Here is a 20,712-nt window from a genome sequence, read left to right as displayed (position 1 = left end):
TAACCTGCTCTCTCTCATCCAGGCCGTACATGGTAGCCTGCTGTTTTACTTTAGCGAAGAACTGGTGGGGGTCTGCGGTGGGGAGGAACGGAGTGATCTTTTCACAAGCGTCCCTTAGCTGGGTTACTGTTAAAGGGGTGGTGTAAGTTATGTCTGGGGCGCCTTCTGATTCGGCTTTCCTCTGTGTGGTTACGGGATTCATGGGTGTGGTTATGATCTGAGCTGTGGGGGGTTGGGGTGCCTGTCGTTGCTGCTGAGCTGCGGGCGCACATGTTCCCTGAACATAACGCTGCGCTGTCTCGCTTAATTCCTGCCAATCTGGGGCATTTTCCCCATCTAACTGAGCTCCAAAGGTGCTTTGGAAGCCATTCTGCACCGAAAGCAGAGATTGCAGTTCCGCAATCTGTTTCCTGCATTTCGCGTGGTCAACTGTGCTTTGTCTGTGTTCGGTCGTTGCAGCATGGAGTGCTCTCAAAGCTGCTTTGAGATCGGAACATTGCCTCTGCAATGCCTCCACCTGCTTTTCCGATTCCTGTCTTATCAGAACGGCACGTTGCACGTCCTGATAGGCTTTCTCATACTGGGTCTGGGAACTGTTCAGATGAGCTAGACAAGACTGGTGAGCCCTCTTGGCATCATCCACCTCTCTACCCTTCTCTGCCAACTTCCCTTTTAATTCCAGGTTTTCTTTCTCGATGTCCCTGACATCGACCTTACTCATTCGGTTCCTTTCCTCTAAATCTGTCCGGAGCGTCCTGATGACCTCCTCTGCGCCTCGCAACTGTGCCAAGCAGGACACAATCGCCATCGGCTTGCGTGCTTTACCTAAACTCTTTTTGTGTATTTGAGAGAGGTTCTCCCACCAAGTATGACCTATACTTCCGGGACCTGTCTCCTCATTTGCACAAAACTCTTTCCAAAGGGGCCATCCCTTTCCTTGTAAATATTTGCGGAGTTCCAGCTCCCACGTGGGACACTGGCCTACTCTGCTACTGCTGCTGGTCGCTGCGACCACAAACTTTGCTGGATCCATCAGACGTTCCATTGCCTGCATGGCCATTTCCTCTGACTCTCTTTTTATAATTTGGAACAGGGGGTTGCTGGGGTGGTGTTTCGAAAAAAGGGTACGGCTTACGCTATTTTCCGTTAACAAAACTACCGAAAGTTTGTCGCAACAAAAAGCTTTCAGTTTTACCTTACAGCCCTGTTAGTACGCATGCACTAAAACACACTTCCGAATTTCGCTTATTATTTTGAACACCTTGAATACTTGTGATCTCTTTCTTTCTCTGCAATTTGGAGTTCTAATTCAAATTTCAGGGTCCTGGACACTGTGGTGTTTCCACTTACAACAGGGTCCCGGCGGAGTCGCCACTAAATGTTGCACGTTTTACTATGGGCGTAAAACGCGTTTATTGGAGTGTATTAACACGCCTCCGAGTTCGACGTGTGCTTAACACTGCTAGGCTCTGTTCTATGTAATTATTTAGCTCTGGAGTCGCCAGTTGCCGTATAGGCAACGTCACAAGTATTCCAAGGTCAAATTCAAAGTAATAAAGACGATACACCGATTAGTCAAGTTCAAACGATCAATATTTATTATACAGTTAATAATAAATACTCATGCACACACTAAGAGACTAAGCTACAACTAAACTTAAGCAAACAGAATACTTATCTAACAGGAACAGGCAAGGTCAGAGAACGAGGCCTTCGTCCTGGTTTTGTCTGCAGCCTTCAGCAAGCGTTCTGGCACTTGGGAGTCTAGCGGGCTTGGATCGCGTAGCGAGCGTTGAACTTACGGTTTCGGCGGCTGGTGCTCAACGGCTGGAGTCAGGATACCAGGTGTCAGTCGGAGCCGGAGCACGGGTTTAACAGACCGGACAACACGAGGTCCCTATCTTTTATAGGGGTTCCGTTGTCCTTCCCTCTTCTCGGGCGGGCTCTACCTATTGGATCAATTTCTTATCGATACTGGATTAATTCCCCAATGCGAGGGGGTCTCCGTGATGGAGGGGGCGTTTCTTATGTCCTTTTGTTCGGAGGTTTCTGGTGCCTCGATGTCTGGGTCTTGATTGGAATGTGTCCATTCAGAACCAAATGTATCTATTGTGTGGGTGTTCAAGTCTGATGGCCTCATTAGCATGCAAAGCGTTTTGCCATTTGCACCTAGCTAAGGTCTCTTCACCTGAGCCCAAACTGGTTTCTGCTGCTGCAGAATGCAAACTGCTCTTTGCAGACTGCTGTTCTGGCTGAACTGTCTGTTTCCCAGCAGCCTTCCATTTTAGTTTGGCTCAGTGTCCATTTTGCGTGGCCAGCATGGCTACATTAGGAAGTTTCAAAATTGTGATTGATCATATTTCCTGGTAGAGTTGCTTTATATTTTCATGTTGATTTATATTTCTGATATTATCATGTGAATGATACCCTAGGATGACGATCACTTAAACCTTTTCCTGTTTAATAACTCCTTATTAGTCATTTAGAAACGCCCAGCCTAACAGTTTGCAGTTGTTAGTCACCAAAGTCTAGAAATTCTTAGGATTCCCTTAAGTGCTTTGCATGTGGGGCTTGCAGTTTTAAAAATGGCAAAATTGCCTAAAAAATACTGATGCCTCCACTCAGTTAAAAAGAAGCCAGTTGTTTTAAAACCGGCATGCCATTTCTAGCTGTGTTTCGAAGTCTCCTTTTGATGTTTTTTGTTCCAAGATGTGAGACGAGATTTAACCGAAAAAGTTCTGTCATTTTGGGTGCAATAGGTGGTTGTTTCCCAACGGCTGCGCTGGCGAGATCGTGGCCCCTATCCAATGGCACTTAGTGCCGTAAATGAGCCTCCACGAGCTTCTTGTCATTACTCGGTGTCTTGCCGTCTGATTCGCTGGACCCATGCCTCAACGTCTCACTGCTAACAAGAGGAGATGCTTTTAAGTGTTCCCTCTCAGTCAACACCCAAGCATGGCAGCGCACAGACCTGATCCTTGCTTTGGGGCTGCCGACATCACAAGGATTCTGGATGCGGTTGATTCTCTTTCTCTTTCCCCACCCGCACACACCACCCCCACCACAAACCACTGGCTGATATCTCGCACCCTCCCCGCATCTGGTCTTTGTGCTTGTTCCTCAGCACCCCCTGGCACCCACCAGTACAACCCCTTCATGTCAAAGAACAAAGAAAAGTACAGCACAGGAACAGGCCCTTCAGCTCTCCAAGCCTGTGCCGACCATGCTGCCCATCTAAACTAAAATGTTTTACACTTCCGGGGACCGTATCCCTCTATCTCCATCCTATTCATGTATTTGTCAAGATGCCCCTTAAACGTCACTATCGTCCTTGCTTCCACCACCACCTCCGGCAGCGAGTTCCAGGCACCCACCACCCTCTGTGGGCAGCAGGGTAGCATGGTGGTTAGCATAAATGCTTCACAGCTCCAGGGTCCCAGGTTCGATTCCCGGCTGGGTCACTGTCTGTGTGGAGTCTGCACGTTCTCCCCCTGTGTGCGTGGGTTTCCTCCGGGTGCTCCGGTTTCCTCCCACAGTCCAAAGATGTGCGGGTTAGGTGGATTGGCCATGCTAAATTGCCCGTAGTGTCCTAATAAAAGTAAGGTTAAGGGGGGGGGGTTGTTGGGTTACGGGTATAGGGTGGATACGTGGGTTTGTGTAGGGTGATCATGGCTCGGCACAACATTGAGGGCCGAAGGGCCTGTTCTGTGCTGTACTGTTCTATGTTCTATGTTCTGTGTGAAAAAAGTCGCCTCATACATCTCCTCTAAACCTTGCCCCTTGCACCTTAAACCTATGACCCCTAGTAATTGACCCCTCTACCCTGGGAACAAGTCTCTGACTATCCACCCTGTCTATATCCCTCATAATAATTTTGCCAAGTTGTAGTTCACAAGCATGCCACCTACCATAGACCCCCGATCCATTACTCGGGCAGCTCACAATGCCCCCTCTTTGCAGGATGCGTTGGCCCATATTAGGTGTGAAGGGGCCAAGACGTGGTGGAGTAGCAGAGATCAGAGCCCTCACCCCCAATGAGGAATGGGCCCTGGAGATCGCAGGGTTGACTGCTGAGAGCGCAGTCACCAGCTGTTCGTGCTCGGGTGCCCCCCCTTTATACAAACACTCCCTTTGGGTCGCAAGGATATCTGTGCTGAAGCCCAGCTCTCGCGTGTTCTTGGCTGCTGCCTCTGTGGTGCTGATGCTTCTCGAGTTCAGGCAGTGTTCAGGCTTCAAGGTTTGATTGAAATGCGATGCAATGATCATCGTATGAGACATAGCATATGTACCCACAAGAATGCCCTTGAGAATATTTTGTTTATTAAACAGTCAACATACCTATGCACAAAGAGACAAAAACCAAGAACTATACAGTCCATATTTCACAATTATTAATCAACACGGAAAACGCACCGTGCCAAACACCAGTAGCGTTTCGCTACAGATTCTGTTAGACATGCTGAGATTGTCCTGTATTTTCTGTTTTTGGCTCTGAATCCACATGTTCCACTGTGTTCAAGGTGCAGTAAAAGAACCTCGCCGTCCAGCGTGTTAGACTCATGGCAACACGCAGCATTCACCATACTTCCAATAAAATTACCAGCAATCGTCAAAAGCATCTCTTCAACACCTTCACCAAGTTGATTATTTGGATCAATCCGCCACTCTCTCTCTCTCTCTCTCTTCCTGCATCTCCAAGCAGTCGTTGACTCAGCAGGGGAAAATCGCGCCAACCCAGAGCACATCAGAAGAAAGAGCTCCCTTCCCCCTCTCCACCCCAGGCAGCAGGTCATCTTACCATTCTTCCTTTCCTTGTTCCAGAAAAAAAAGGGAACTGCAGCAGCAGCTTCAATGCATTTGCGGCTGCAAGCAACTCAAACACCCTGCAGCACCATTTGAGAATATTTTGTTTAAATGTTCAACAATATGTTTATACAAAAAGATAAAAACAAACCACTTAACAGTCCGTATATCACAGTAACCAACAAGGGAAAGGCATCAGGACTTTTTCAGTACAGAATATCAGTACAAACACAAACTACAACAGTGCACCTATACCTACAGATGCTGCCAGACCTGCTGAGATTTTCCACCATTTTCTCTTTCGTTTCAGATTCCAGCATCCGCAATAATTTGCTTTTAAATAACAAGGAAATGTCACCGTTCCATATTAGTACGAATACAAAGCCATACCAGCTCATTTTCGCAAAAAAATCACCCCTTGCAAGATCGATCTGTCTATCAATGTGTGGTTTGTTCCATGTATCAGTGCCATTTTCCGTCCAGGAACCGCAGATGTGCATGCCCTTACGTGGCCCAATCTCACCGGAACCAAATCCTGGGATCCACGTATTCCACTGGCGCTCAAGGTGCAGTTGAAACAATCAACAGCACAACAACACTGGTTGACTTCCAGCGTGTTTATTTATTTTTAAAATGTTTTTTATTACAAACCTGTATCAAAACCGGTTACAGCAAATAAACAACCTGGGAAACATACTTCCCAACAATCAACTATACGGTCTGTACAGATGTTTCCCCTTTTTCACCCCTCCCCCACGACGAACAGCTCCTCGAACACAGTTACAAACATCGCCCGCCTTTCCTCAAGCCCTGCTGAAGAGCCCCTTAATTCATACTTTATCTTCTCTAATCGCAGGAAGTGATACAGGTCACCTAACCAAGACGCTATCCCTGGTAGCGATGCCGACCGCCATTCCAGCACAATTCGCTGCCGTGCAATCAGAGAGGCGAAGGCCAGGACATCTGCCTTCCTCCTCTACATGAGCTCCGGCTTCTCGGAAACCCCAAATATCACCACTCGAGGGTCTGGGTCCACCTCTTCCTCCACTATCCTGGCTAAGACCGCGAGCACACCCACCAGAATCTTCCCAATTTTTTGCAACCCCAAAACATGTGCGTGTGATTCGCTGACCCCCGCCCATATCTCTCACACCCATCTGCTAGCCCCTGAAAGAACCCACTCATTCTTGCCCGAATCATATGCACCCTGTGCACCACCTTATACCTTATCAGGCTCATCCTTGCACAAGGAGGTCCCGTTTACCCTATGCAGTGCCTTGCTCCATACTTCCCTCCCAACTCTGCTTCCCATTTCTCCTTGATCTTCACCACCCGCTCGCCTCCCTGCTCCCCAGCCACTTGTATATATCCCCATTTCTTCCCTTCCCTTCTGCATCCGGAAGCAGCAGTCACTCCAGCAGGGTGTATCCCGGCAACCTAGGGAACCCCCTCCATACCTTTTGCACAAAGTCCCTAACCTGAGCTCACTCCCCCTCGGCAGCTCTGCCCTTTCCCGTAGCTCCTCCAGACTGGAGAACCCTTCCTCCAAATACAGATCCTTCACCTTGACCAGCCCCACTTCCCTCCATCTCCTGTATACACAATCCATTCCCCCGGTTCAAACCCATGATTCTTGCACAGCGGCGTTAGCACTGACACATCCCTTCCACCCTAAAATGCCTCCTCAACTGATTCCATATTTTCACTATGGACTGCACCACCGGGCTCCTTGAATACCTACTCAGCCATTGACAATGCTGCCATCACCATAGCCCTCAAACTACACCGCTGACAAGATTCCTCCTCCATCCTAACCCACTCTACCCCTTCTTCCCACCACCGCTGCACCTTATCCGCATTCGCCGCTCAATAATAATGAAGCAAGTTCGGCAACACCAACCCCTCCCCTGTAGCAGAGAGTCCTCCCTACCCTCGGCACCTTCCCCGCCCATACAAAGTCAGAAATGATTGTGTCCACTTTCCGAAAAAAGGCCTTTGGTATAAAGATCGGGAGAGCTTGAAAGATAAAGAAGAACCTCCGCAGAATATTCATTTTCACTACTTGGACCCTCACCCTCTGGGTTAAGTGCTGTGTATCCCACTTCTTAAAATCCTCCCTAGTCTCCTCCACCAGCTTGTCCAGTTCCACTTATGGAGCCCTATCCATTCCCTGAATCCCCAAATACCTAAACCTATCCCTCGCTGCCTTAAATGGTGCTCCCTTCCGAAATTAGCCTGCTGTGCCAACTCATTCACCGGGAATCCCTCGCTTTTCCCTACATTCAGCTTGTACCATGAGAACCCTCAACGTCCCCAGCAGGCCCATAATCCTTCCCATACTCTCCAACGGATCCGAAACATACAGCAAGAGGTCATCGGCATAGAGCGGCACCCGATTACCCCTTTGTCTCCTCATAATCCCCAGTCACTGCCGACCCCCTGAGAGCCATCGCCAAGGCTCTATGGCCAGCGCAAACAGCAGCGGTGACAGCAGGCACCCCTGCCTCGTACCCCTGAGTAAGTCAAAGCTTTGTGAGCTCATATAATTCGTCCTCACCCTTGCCCTTGGTGCCACATACAGCAACAATACGCATGCCACAAATCTCGGCCCAAAACCTTGAACAAGTACTGCCGCTCCACCTGATCAAATGCCTTCTTCACGTCCATGGACACCACCACCTCCAGTACCAGAGCCCTGACTGATTCATCACCACATTCAACAGCAGTCTTACATTACTCGCGAGCTGCCTGCCCTTCATAAAGCCTTATCTACTGCAACCACCACCGGGCCACACTCCTCCTTCCTCCCCACCAACAACTTAGCCAATACTTTCACATCCATGTTCAATATATGGGCCTACACTCCACCGGGACCGTCCCCTTTTTTGGGGGATTAATGTGATTACTGCCTGCGTCATCGTCTTCGGCAACTCCCCCTTCTCCAGTGCTTCATTAAACGCCACCCAACAGATGTGGTGCCAGGTCCGTCGCAAACTCCTTATAAAATTCCACCGGGTACCCATCTGGCCCAGGGGCCTTCCCCGACTTCATACCCCTGATACAATCCAGCACCTCCCTCAGTCCCAGGGGCTCCTCCAACACCTGCCTCTTTGCTTCCACCACCTGGAGAAATTCCAGTTAGCCCAGAAACCAGCCCATGTCCCCCTCCTCTCCTCCTGGGTCTGCCCCATAAAGTCCCTGGTAGTTCGTGTGTTAAACACGCGGTGACATGCCAGTTACATGCAGCACTCACCACACCAGCAACAAAAGCATCTGCAATCTGCGAAAGCATTTCTTCAACGCTGTTAGCAGGAGGCCCATTTGGAACAATGTCACGTGCCAGGTCCCACAGCGGCGTCTTGCTTCAAACTTGATTTACTTCTGGACTCGCATGTCACCCTGAGGCCTGTGTTCCAGCTACAGAAAAGGAAAATGACAGCACCAGCAGGGCCGTCAGCATGTAACCAAGAGCATGGCTCTGTCCTGGAGGTGTTTGGTACGATTGACAGGCAGCCGCTGTGGTCTCCACTGTTATAGGTAGCCACAATATTTAAAGATTGCTTGAAGAGCTCAGGACCAATTACCCAAGACCCACCTGGAATGATTCAGCCCCCCCGACCAACGCCGAGCACTGGGCAGCAGCTGCAATGCCCTTGAGCTGCATGCCTGCAAATGTAAATGACTACTCACCTCCTCAGATCCAGATAGTGGCCATTGTGCCGGCTTCACATTTTAAAAGAAAAGGAGGACTAAACGACGCCCATGTGATTTCTTGCTGGGGTGCTAGTTAATTTCCGGGAGGCAGTTACATTCAACTTCAATCTCGCTAATGAGATGGAAATTAGTGCTAATTGGGGTTAACGATATGCTTGTCATGTTTGGCCGAGATCCGAAACTCGCCACCAAGAGTGGGCAGGTTAGATGGCAAACTGATTCGCGCCCGGTGCCTATCTCGACTTTGTCCTTTCCTGCTGTTTAACCAGCATACCCAGATTCGTGGCAGGCACAACACGGTGGTTAAATCGCTCGTGTGATTTCTAATTTTTTCCTGAGCTGGTTAAAGATTACCCTAATTGGCAATCTGTCCATCAAGGGAAGAATGTGAGATGTGTTGGAGGCGCTCACTCCATTTTTGTGAATTTTAAACGTAGATTTGTGCACTTGTGTTTTACTGTAAATGTATTTTTGTTTTTTTTTGCATTGAGAATTTGGGAAATTCTGTCTCAGCATGCACACATCATTTGTCTCTCTTTAATGTGTTGCTGTATCTGAAGATACTTGTTAAAACTCTAGACATTTGTCACTACTGCCTCAAGTGATGTCTGGTGCAGTTGTCAAGATGCAGATGTAGTAGTAGAGCTATGCTTCGATCAGCCTGCCCATATTCAGAAAGTGCTGATTCCCAAAATAATTTGCAAACGCAAGAGGCCAGTTGATTAACCATGCCTGTGTTGGATCTCAAAGAACTAGCTGCTCATCCCATGTCCTATTATCTATTTTGAAAAAAAAAAGATTTTTGTGGTAAATTCTCATTTTCTTTGATTAAAGGTATTGAGAATTTTGTTTCCAGTGTGATTGCTTGTATGACATTGAGTGTATTAGCCTTCTGCATTAAAAAACATAACTTTCCTCTCATTGTTTTAATTTTGATCTTAAATGTATGCCCTTTAGTTACTGATTGAGAAATAGTTTTTCCCAATTCTCTTGAATATTTCATTACTTTCAGCATCCTATCTGACCTGTCTAACTATAAGAACGATTTCCCCAGTCTGGTCTAGTTTCTCATAAAACACTGATTTTGGCAGTATTATACTCATTTTAAGTATTGTTTAGCATAGAACAGTGATCTGCGTTAAAGCCCCCGTGGTGGTTGGAGTATTGGGTTTGGTCTCTGGTAGATCCTATGCTTCCTGGCAGTCGGCTTCTGCTACCAGCAACCAAAACCAATTAATGCAACTGTTGCAGAGCAACCAAAACCAATTAATGCAACTGTTGCAGAAACATCAATTTTGTATAGATACTCTGTCAGAGGTTAGCTGCTTGATTATTCAATTATGTAACTCAGCAGCTGTTTTAATTCCTAGCTGCTTGTTTTGAAAATGAAATGAAAATGAATGAAAAATGAAAATCGCTTGTCACAAGTAAGCTTCAAATGAAGTTACTGTGAAAAGCCCCTAGTCGCCACATTCCGGTGCCTATTCGGGGAGGCTGGTATGGGAATTGAACTGTGCTGCTGGCCTGCCTTGGTCTGCTTTAAAAGCCAGCGATTTAGCCCTGTGCTAAACCAACCCCTAATTTTCCCAAGCAAAAACCGCCGTCAAAATTTTTCTGAGGAAGCATGGTAGCACAGTGGTTAGCACAGTTGCTTCACAGCTCCAGGGTCCCAGGTTTGATTCCCGGCTTGGGTCACTGTCTTTGCGGAGTTTTCACTTTCTCCCTGTGTCTGCGTGGGTTTCCTCTGGGTGCTCCAGTTTCCTCCGGATACTCCAGTTTCCTCCCACAGTCCAAAGATGTGCAGGTTAGGTGGATTGGCCATGCAAAATTGCCAACCCAGGGTGGGGTTACTGGGTTACGGGATGGTGTGGGGTTGTGGGCTTAGGTAGGGTGCTCTTTCCAAGGGCTGGTGTAGACTCGATGGGCCGAATGGCCTCCTTCTGCACTGTAAATTCTATGAAAACTAGCAGTAACACCGAAAAGGAAAAATAGCAGCAATTTTGGTTATTGTTGTTTGGGAGCAGTATGACACTGCTCCGTAAGTGACTTGGTGTTTACACACTTGTGGCACTAAGTGCAAATGTTTGCGGATCTGGAGTAAATACTACATATTCTTATCAATAATCTTGCGATGCGGGTGCTTACATTAAATGGAGGTGGCAATCTTTACCTGTACAGCGTATGCTAGTGGCAGTTTAAAATGGTAAGCAGGTGATTTCCTTTGTCGTGAAATTGAAGAAAAAACATTCTTGTATTAATAATTTCAAATAAGCTTCTTTCCCCACTCGTGTGTCATTCAGAAGCTGTGATGTTTTCCCAGTTCTTTGAAGCCTTTCAAGTAAAATAAGGTTTTTCTTTTTCCTTGATTTTGGCAATCGATTTGAAGGAAAAAGAGCTTTCGGGAACTCTGATCTTCAGTTTTTGCAGAATTACTAAGTCATTTTAAATTGAGTCATGAGAAGGTTTCTTTTTTCACTGTGTTGCAATGTAACTTTGTGTTGTGGTAAATGTTGCTCAAGTCTCTGTGTTGCTGCACATTACACATTTTGACATTGTGCAGTATTAAATGACCTTTTAGATTTTTCATGATAGGTCTTCAGCTGTTTTATTAAGAATTCTCTGAAAATGACCTGGGCTAAAGGGTACGTGCCCCTTTGTTATGGTAATTGGAATTGAGAGCTAATTGTGTTAGGAACTGTAATGTGAATGTCTGTGCTCGTTAGAGAGCTTTTCGTTTTTCTTAAATCCTTACTGCATTAAGATGTGTAGATGGACGATTATATTTATCATAGATTATTGTTACATTGGGATATTGTGTTATGCAGGTAAGCTATGCATTTATTATTTCTGTGAGCTATTTTATATATTGCTGTCTTGTTCAACAGGCGAAGCCAAGAACCTACCTCCATACCATGGTCCAAACAAGATGCGGGATTGTTTCTGTACTATAAAGCTGGACCAGGAAGAGGTTTATCGGACAAAAGTCGTTGATAAATCTTTAAGGTAATCACTACAGCATGGTTCCAGATCTCGTGTTTGTGACTTGTAGCTACTCAGTCCGATATGTGAGCAAAATAGGGGACAGCAATGTTTGAGAACAGAAAGCTAACTAGACAGGAAACATAAAATTATTGTATGAGGCTTTGCTAAAATTAACAAAGATGGTATTCCTGTTGCTGGAATTTTGGCAGTAGGACACTATAAAATGGGTAAATGCATCTTGAACCCCTTGTTAGGCAGACTGTTGTGATCTTCCTCAAAGCAGTTTGCTAGGCTCCTGTATTAAAAGCAGTTAATGTAACACCAGCCTGCAGTAACACAATTTACAACTTAATATTTCGAAAGAGTTGACTATCTCAATTTATTTCACATATGCATCTGCTCTCTATTTGAGGACCACTTTTTAAAAAAAAAACACGTGCATTTTGAGTATGTGTGCCATTTTGCCATTACTAACAACAGTTAAAGAGCAGCTCACTGCTGGTTTATTGTAAATGGAGCCAGTAGTATAGAGTGAAGGGAACACTTTTTCTATATTGAGCTAATTTGTATGGCTGCATTTAGTAACCTTCTGCTTAATTTCTATCAGGGTGTGTGGTCTATTTTTCTTCTCCCCCTCCTGTCCATCTTTTATTGTGAAGGCTGTAATCTGAACCATACTTGTGTTGGGGCCATTTTAGAAATGGGTAGTGGCGATGACCGAAATTATAGCCATGATGTGGAGATGCCGGCGTTGGACTGGGGTGAGCACAGTAAGAAGTCTTACAACACCAGGTTAAAGTCCAACAGGTTTGTTTCAAACACGAGCTTTCGGAGCACTGCTCCGTCCTCAGGTAAGTCACTTGAGGAAGGAGCAGTGCTCCGAAAGCTCGTGTTTGAAACAAACCTGTTGGACTTTAACCTGGTGTTGTAAGACTTCTTACTACGAAATTATAGCAGCATTGTTCCATTTTTACACAGTTGAGATTTTTTAAGAAACTGAACCTAGAGGGTGCCTTCTTTTTGACATCACTCACTCATCTCTCTTTTATTTCCTAGGGTGACTTTTGCATTTAGTCTATGAACTGCCTTTAACCCACACTTGATTAACATGTTACTTCCCCAGCCACAATAATTGTGCGACTTCCAAATGGCTTGAAATTCCTGTACAGTCCTCAAAATATGTAGATTTGTTTTTTTAATGGATGTTTGTATATTCTATGTACAGCTGTATTAGAGTTGTGTTTGCTACAATAAATATCTGTCTTAAATTATGATAATCCTATTCAATGTTTCTCTTCAGAGCCCATATCCCCCATCTATTGTGAACCCGAGTACAATCTTTCAGGAACTTTGACATGCTATATTTTGTAAGATTAGTCAACATTAATGTCAAGTATCTGCCATTTAATAGTGTGGCAAGAAAAGTGAACAATTCACAAGGAAGACCCTGTCATTTTTCTCTCAATGTAGTCCTTTCAAAAAAAAACAATGAACCATTTTCAAAAAAAAGAACTTCCCAGCCTCCTCTAGCTATTAATGGTTTCCAAGTCCCTATCCCTATACCTATCACGAACCTGCCTCCCATCCATTGACTCTATCTACACCTCCCCGCTACCTGGGGAAAGTGGGCAGCATAATCAAAAACCCCTCCCATCCAGCTTATTCACTCTTCCAACTTCCTCCCATCGGGCGAGAGATACGAAAATCTAAGAACATGCAAGAGCAGATTCAAAAACAGCTTCCCTGCTGTTACCAGACTCCCAAACAACCCTCTCATGGACTGACCTGATTAATCTTACACTCCTGTATGCTTCACCCGATGCCGTTGTCTATGTATTTACATTGTGTACCTTGTGTTGCCCTATTATGTATTTTCTTTTTTTCCCTCTTTTCATGTACTAAATGATCTGTTTGAGTTGCAGAAAAATACCTTTCACTGTACCTCGGTACACGTGACAATAAACAAGTCCAAACAAAGAAAATCGGGGAGAAATTAACATCATAGATCACATAAGAGGAAAAGAATGCAACTGGGTGTACGAGTTGCATGAAAAAGCAAAACTGAGGGAAATCCAAAGTGAAGAGTCAGGAAACATTTACACTCTGTTACTTTGACTCATTTAGTTCTATGCTGATTACATGATGCAGGATATCGCCCCTTTTAGCTGCATGGCTATCGCCCCTTTTAACTGCACGTAAATTCATCCTATGAATCTCTCAATATTTGTGTTGTGGGATAGAATGTGGCATGAAGAACAGTTTTTACAATATATAGATCCAATTTCTATATTAGTGGATTTTTATAGTGGAAATTTACATGTCATAATCTTGTCTAAAGCCTAATTAGAAATAATCTGCACGCATCAGAGTGAAAATGGCACTCCATACTCAATGTTAGTCAACCCTTAAGAATAATTTTTCAGTTGGTTATAAACTGCACATAAGGGTCTTATTTTATATGGTGATTAGTACTGGCACATCTACCCTGTTAATTTCATGTTCAATCTTTGTAGCAATGATGAGAAGCTGAGTAAACTGCACTGAGGTTTACATAGAAACTCATAGAAATTGGAAGCAGGGATAGGTAGGCCATTTGGCCCTTGAGCCTGCTCCTCTATTCATTATTATCATGGCTGATCATCAAATTCAAAATCTATAACTAATTCCTTTTTGAAATTACACGGCATTTTTGCCTCAACTACTTTCTGTGCTAGTGAATTCCACAGATTCACCACTCTGGGTGAAGAGAATTCTCCTCAGTCCTAAAAGATTTCCCCCATATTCTCTAAATGACTCTAATTCTGGACTCCCCTACCAACATTCTTTCTGAATCTACTTTGGCTAATCCTGTTAGAATTTTATAAGTTTCAATGAGATCCCCTCTCGCTCTTCTAAACTCCAATGAATATAATCCGAGCCAATTTAATCTCTCCTCTTATGACAGTTCTGCCATCCCAGGAGTCAGCCTGGTAAACCTTCGCTGCACTCCCTTTATAGCAAGAGCATCCTTCCTCAGATAAGGACACCAGAATTGCACACTATTCCAGCTTTGGCTTTACCACTGCCCTGTGCAATTGCACTAAAGTATACCTATTCCTATACTCAAATCCCCTTGCTCTGAAGACCAACATACCATTTGCCTTTACTACCTGGTGTACCTACGTGTTTATTTTCAACGACGGATGCTGAGTATCCACCTCTCTCAATTTGCACCCATTCAAGTAATCTGCCTTCTTATGTTTGCTATCGAAGTGGATATATAGAATGTGAACAGCTAGGGTCCTAGCACTGATCTCTGAAGTACCTAATTTCTCGGAACCATTCCGGAGTTCAAAGAATTTTGGAAAATAGCAAACAATGGATCTACTGTTTCTTGGACCACTTCCTTAAGTACTCCGCCATTTTTCTGTTCCCCATTATGAATTCCCTGTTTCTGTGAATCGTTTTCTCTTTACATGCCTATAGTCAATTTTTATGTTCCCTGCTAACTTACTATCATTCCCCTTAATCAATTCCTTGGCTGCCTTTGTTGAATTTTAAACTGGTCCTAATCCTCAGGTCAATTGTTTTTTTTTTGCCAATTTATATGCTTCTTTGAATCTAATACTATCTATTATTTTCCTTGTAAACCATGGTTTGGCCATAGTTCCGTTTCCACACTCATGCGAAATAGGAATCAACAACTTTTGGAGTTGACATATTCATAGAACATAGAAAATACAGTGCCGAAGGAGGCCATTCATCCCATTGAGTCTGCACCGACCCACTTAAACCCTCACTTCCACCCTATCCCTGTAACCCAATAACACCTCCTAACCTTTTTAGTTACTAAGGCAATTTATCATGGCCAATCACCTAACCTGCACGTCTTTGGACTATGGGAGGAAACCGGAGCACCTGGAGGAAACCCACGCAGACACTGGGAGAACATGCAGACTCCGCACAGACAGTGACCCAAGCCGAGAATTGAACCTGGGACCCTGGCGCTGTGAAGCCACAGTGCTGTCCACTTGTGCTACCGTGCTGCCCAAAATGAAAGCCTGTCATTGCAGTTCCAATGTCTTCCTTTCAGTAATGTTTCCCAGTCCATCATGGTCAAAGCTTTGACAAAGAGTCATCCAGACTCAAAACATTAGTTCCTTTCTTTTTCTCCACAGATGCTGTCAGACCTGCTGAGATTGTCCAATATTTTCTGTTTCGGATTGCATTTGTTTATTGTCACGTTTACCGAGGTACAGTGAAAAGTATTTTCCTCCGAGCAGATTAAACAGATGATTTAGCACAAGAAAAGCAAGTACATAATAGGGCAACACAAGGTACAGAATGTAAATAAATAAATGTAGGCATCGGGTGAAGCATACAGGAGTGTAGTATTAATTAGGTCAGTCCATAAGAGGGTCGTTTAGGAGTCTGGTAACAGCGCGGAAGAAGCTGTTTTTGAATCTGTTTGTGCAGACTTTCGTATCTCTTGCCAAATGGAAGAAGTTTCAAGGGCTTGGTTGGGTAGACATAGAGATTGTTCCCTGGCTAGTGAATTTAGAGCATGGGAACACCCTCAGGATAAGGATCATTTAGGACTGAGATGAGGAAATTTCTTCCCTCATATGGGCTTTGAATCTTCAGAATTCCTTATGTTACGATCCCATTGATATAATTGGATGGGAAAATTGCAGAACAGAACCCTGGCTCAAAAGAACAAGGCCGGAATTCTCTGGTCATTGTGACTCAATTTTCCTGCCGGCAGTACACCCCCGCTAGTGGGTTTTGTGGCGGCATGTGGTGGTTACAGTGGAACATCCCATTGACAATCAACGGGAAGATCGAATCCTACCACCAGCGAACGGTGTGCCGCCGAGAAACGCTGGTGGACCGGAGAATTCTGCCCTCTTAACTTTTACTATTTTTTTTTAATAGTCACAGGATTGCTAATTAGTTTTAACAACAAAGGAATTTTTAAATTAAACATGAAAAATAATTGGACTATGATACAATATGCGTTTACTCCATTGCTGAACAATTGCACACAGGTTTAGGTTTAACAAGAATTACAAAGTACATCTTGATCTACAATGGTCCTACTAAAGTCCCTTTTAAGCACACAAGATGACTATGGGCAAATACACTCTCCATTCTGAACCCAAGTGAATGTTTATGGATGTCTCCCCTAATCCACCCCCAGGTGATTGTCATATGAGAGTTTCCAAACTCCACTCTCAAAAACATATTTTGAAATCTACGCCTTTTTGAAATTTTAATTTTTATTAAGGTATTTATATAAACAACAAACGCGCCCGGAGCCTGTGTCCTCCTGTCCTGGCTTCCTCATTTTAACGTCCTTATTTCCCCCCTCCCAATCTTTTCTAACTTCAGGCATTCGGCCAAGTCGCTCACCCATATCCGCTATTTTGCTGGCTCTGAATCCCTCCGCCCAAGCAAAATCCATCTCCAGGCTATCAGGGAGGCAAAGGCCAAGACTTCGGCCTCTCTCGCACCCTGGACTCCCGGGTCTTCTGACACCCTGGGTTAGGTGGATTGGCCATGCTAAATTGCCCTTAGTGTCCTAAAAAATAAGGTTAATGGGGGGTGGGGTTACTGGTATAGGGTGGATAGGGTTGGCTTGAGTAGGGTGATCATTGGTCGGCACAACATCGAGGGCCGAAGGGCCTGTTCTGTGCTGTACTGTTCTATGTTCTATCACTACTGCTTGGCTCGGGACCACCTTCCCCCCCCAGCACCTCGGGCGTTACATCTGCAAATCCCTTCCACCCCTTCAAATTCAGACATGCCCATAACATGTGGACATGGTTCGCAGGCCTCCCCAGGCACCGTCCACATCTATTCTCTACTCCCTCAAAGAACCTATTCACCCTAGCCACCGTCATATGTGCTCCGTGAACTACTTGAACAGAATAAGGCTGAGCCTTGTACACAACGAGGATGCATTTACCCTCTGCAGGGCCTCTTTCCACATCCCGCCCCAGCTCCTCCCCCCATTTCCATTTAACATCTCCTATCGGGGCTGCCTCCCAGTCCATCAGCTCCTTATAGATCTTGGACACCTTCCCCTTCCCTATTCCCTCTCTCGACAGCACCTTATCCTGCAACCTCGTGGCCAGCAACCTAGGAAAGGACGGCACCTGCCTCCTCACGAAAGCCTGGACCTGTAAGTATCCAAATCCGTTCCCATTGGGCAACTTGTATTCCTCCTCCAGGTCCTCTAAATGGGGAAATCTGTCCTCTATAAACAGGTCCCCAAATCACTCAATCCCTGCCTGCCGCCACCCCCGAAACCTTGCATCCAGCCCTCCGGTACAAATCTGTGCCCACACCGAGGCACTCTCCAATCTCAGATTCTAACTTCAGGCTGTCCCATACCCTCCAGGCTGATACCACCACTGGGCTCATGGAGTACATAGCCAGCACGCATGGCCGAGGCGTTGTCAACAATGCCCCTAAACTTGTTCCTGGGAAAGAGACCGCCCCATTCCTCCCCCTCCCCCACTTCCAGTGTTAGCTGCCCAGTAATATTTCATTATATTCGGCAACGCTAGTGCCCCCCCGCTCCATTCCAAAGGAGCCTTCTTGACCTGTGGGGTGTCCCCCGCCCATACAAACCCCCAAATCAACCTTCTTAAAAAATGACATTGGAACGAAGATCGGGTGGTTCTGAAATACAAACAAGAGCCGTGGCAGCACCATGATCTTCACTGTCTGCACCCGCCCCGTCAGTGCGTCATTGGCAACACATCCCCACCTCTTAAAGCCAGCAGCTTGGCATCTACATTTCGCAAAGATATTGGACGGTCGGTCCCACACTGCCCCGGCGAGCAACATCTTGTCCACCGAAAAGAAATCAATCCGGGAGTACACCCGATGTGCGTGGTGAAAAATAGAAAAAACACCCTTGCTCTCAGCCTCCCAAACAGCCACAGGTCCACCCCCAACATGTGCTTCAGAAACCCCTTCAGCTCCTTCGCCACTGCCGATACCTTCCCCGATCTCTGGCTCGACCGGTCCAAGCCTGACCCAGTGAAAATGTTCTCTTAATGCTTTCCTGTAGTGGTCTGTATTCCGAAATCCAGCCCAGGTTTTCCAATTGACACTTAACTGAGCTTCCACTCCATTTTACTCAGCTCCGTTTTAAACAACAAAGTGCAGTTGCGTATTTTACATCACCCACTTGTGGGTTTCCTTTGTCCTAACTGTTTCTACACGAAATCTGAGATCCAGTCACCAATCTCCATAGTTATTGAACTCGCGTTGTCGTTAAATCTCACAAACCTGAAAATCACTTCAGATATATTTTGGGTGTTTCAGCCGCTTTCTCAGCTCTCTAGTTCTCTGTTCTAGTACCCTTAACCTCGGATTTCTTGGAAACTCCTGTTCATTTCTCTAGTTTCCTTAACTAGTTGCTCTTCAGAACCATTACTCCATGGTGTGACTTTTCTTCTGGCAAAGCTGAGTGAGATGTTCCCTCTCTAGTTTAAACCAACTGCTTCTCGCACAGCTGGAGCTGCCTTCCCTCTTACTACTGCAGGTTTATTTATTCTTCATGCCATAGCCCCCTCTAAGCACAATAGGAACACAGTTGGAACTTAACCAGCCCCCACCTATACAAAACACCTTGTCCAACATGAATCTAACTATAGCATTTACCCTTCCAGGGGCAGAAACATTAAAGTAAACACAACTATACCTTATTTCTAAGTTTACTAATACAAATCTAATTCTATTAATGCTACCTATGTTTTTTTAACACCTCGCCGAATGGGTTGTGGCTTCTCTACCTTTGGACATATTTCAGGCTGAGGTGGACAGATTTTTGGAGTCCTAGAATTCAAGGGATGTGGGGGGGAAGGAAAAGTAAAGTAGAGTTGAAGCGAAAAATCAGTCATACTCAATTGAATGGCAGTGCAGGCTCACCAGACTGTCTGGTTTACTGCTCCTATTTCCTATGTCTTGTATCTTGTCATCAAAACTTTCTATTTACAGTTTGTTGGGCAATGAATTTTGGCAGGTCAGAACAAGCATGCCTTTTTCAACTCTTGTGTTGTGTTTATGAGATAAGTTTGGGTCGTGAGGATGGGTGGTGAGGGGTAGGCGAGCCTATGTAATGTTTGTCCAGATAATATGTCAAACTTGCCCAATGACGTACTATGCTGAATTTACCGGATGAGGGGCAATTTTCTTGGTAAAGAGGTGAGCTCTCGAACCTCACTTACATTACTTGGAAACAAGTGCTATTTCTGTCCTAAATTATCCCATGGAGCTTGCAAACCATTTGTGTAATTGTGCTATTGATTGTGAGGGCACTATTGCAGAACTCCGATAATGAGGCAGTGTTAAATATCAGGTCATAATTATAGACTGTAACCTGTAATGCATTGACATTGATTTCTTGCTCAGTGCAGTACTGCTTTGAATGATCTTTTATGTTCCCCACTGCATTATTTACTGTACCTCTGTACCACCAATCTTCTTCCTCCTAGCCCTACCTTAAAATCAAAAACATGTCACTGCATAACTCTGGTTCAGATCAGTTAACTCTGTACAGGGGAGCAATTGAAGCTTGAATCCTCTTGGTTTTTGTTGGTTAAATTATTCATTGCTTTAACCAACTGAGTCATTAGCGGGTCTCACTTCTGAATGAGTATGCAGTGGTAATCGCAGAACGTTTATATCTGAAGCAGATAATGATGCTTTTAGAAGACACAAATTTTTGCATTAAATCCACATAAATGGTATATTTTTTAAGTTTGTGTTTGTAACTGGGGAGTGGGGAGATCTGCATGAAAAGTACCTATAGTATGCCCAAAACAAACAGGAAAAGGGGAAATTCCTTGAAGCTAAATAAAGCCAGGAGTTTGCATTCTGGTTGTAATTCATTCAAATTTTATTAATTCATAATGTGGAGGTATTTAGTTTCACAGGTTATGTATACTGTGGAGAGACTGTTAATTTAATACTACAGGTTACTAGTTTTCATTTGTGGTATTGAAAAAATGGAAGTTTGTACTGATAACATTTCCAGTTGTAATTGCTTCTCGCTTTAGTTGCTTTATCCATTTATTATAGGTGGCAAGTGATCCAATAACCAGTAGATTGCAGTTTTGGACTCTACCTGGAAATCTGCGTTTAAATATCAATTTGTAAATATTTTTAATAGCTTTCCAAAATTTTCTTTAACATAAATTACATTATACATATTTAACT

The 20,712-nt window shown here is 44.8% G+C and overlaps 1 protein-coding gene across 2 annotated transcripts in view; it reads left to right on the top strand.

Moving 5' to 3' along the window:
* Window positions 1-20,712, top strand: part of rasa2 (RAS p21 protein activator 2) — a 204,215-nt gene that overhangs the window by 36,595 nt on the left and 146,908 nt on the right. For both annotated transcript variants that reach the window (XM_038815283.1, XM_038815284.1), the window contains one exon: window positions 11,403-11,520. In XM_038815283.1, coding sequence (XP_038671211.1) covers window positions 11,403-11,520 — 118 coding nt within the window. The remainder of the gene's footprint in view (window positions 1-11,402; window positions 11,521-20,712) is intronic.

This window comes from Scyliorhinus canicula, chromosome 13 (assembly GCF_902713615.1).
Source record: "Scyliorhinus canicula chromosome 13, sScyCan1.1, whole genome shotgun sequence".
In the NCBI taxonomy this organism is placed as follows: domain Eukaryota; kingdom Metazoa; phylum Chordata; class Chondrichthyes; order Carcharhiniformes; family Scyliorhinidae; genus Scyliorhinus; species Scyliorhinus canicula.
Note: the sequence above shows the minus strand (reverse complement) of the source record. Positions and strands in the feature narration are given on the sequence as shown.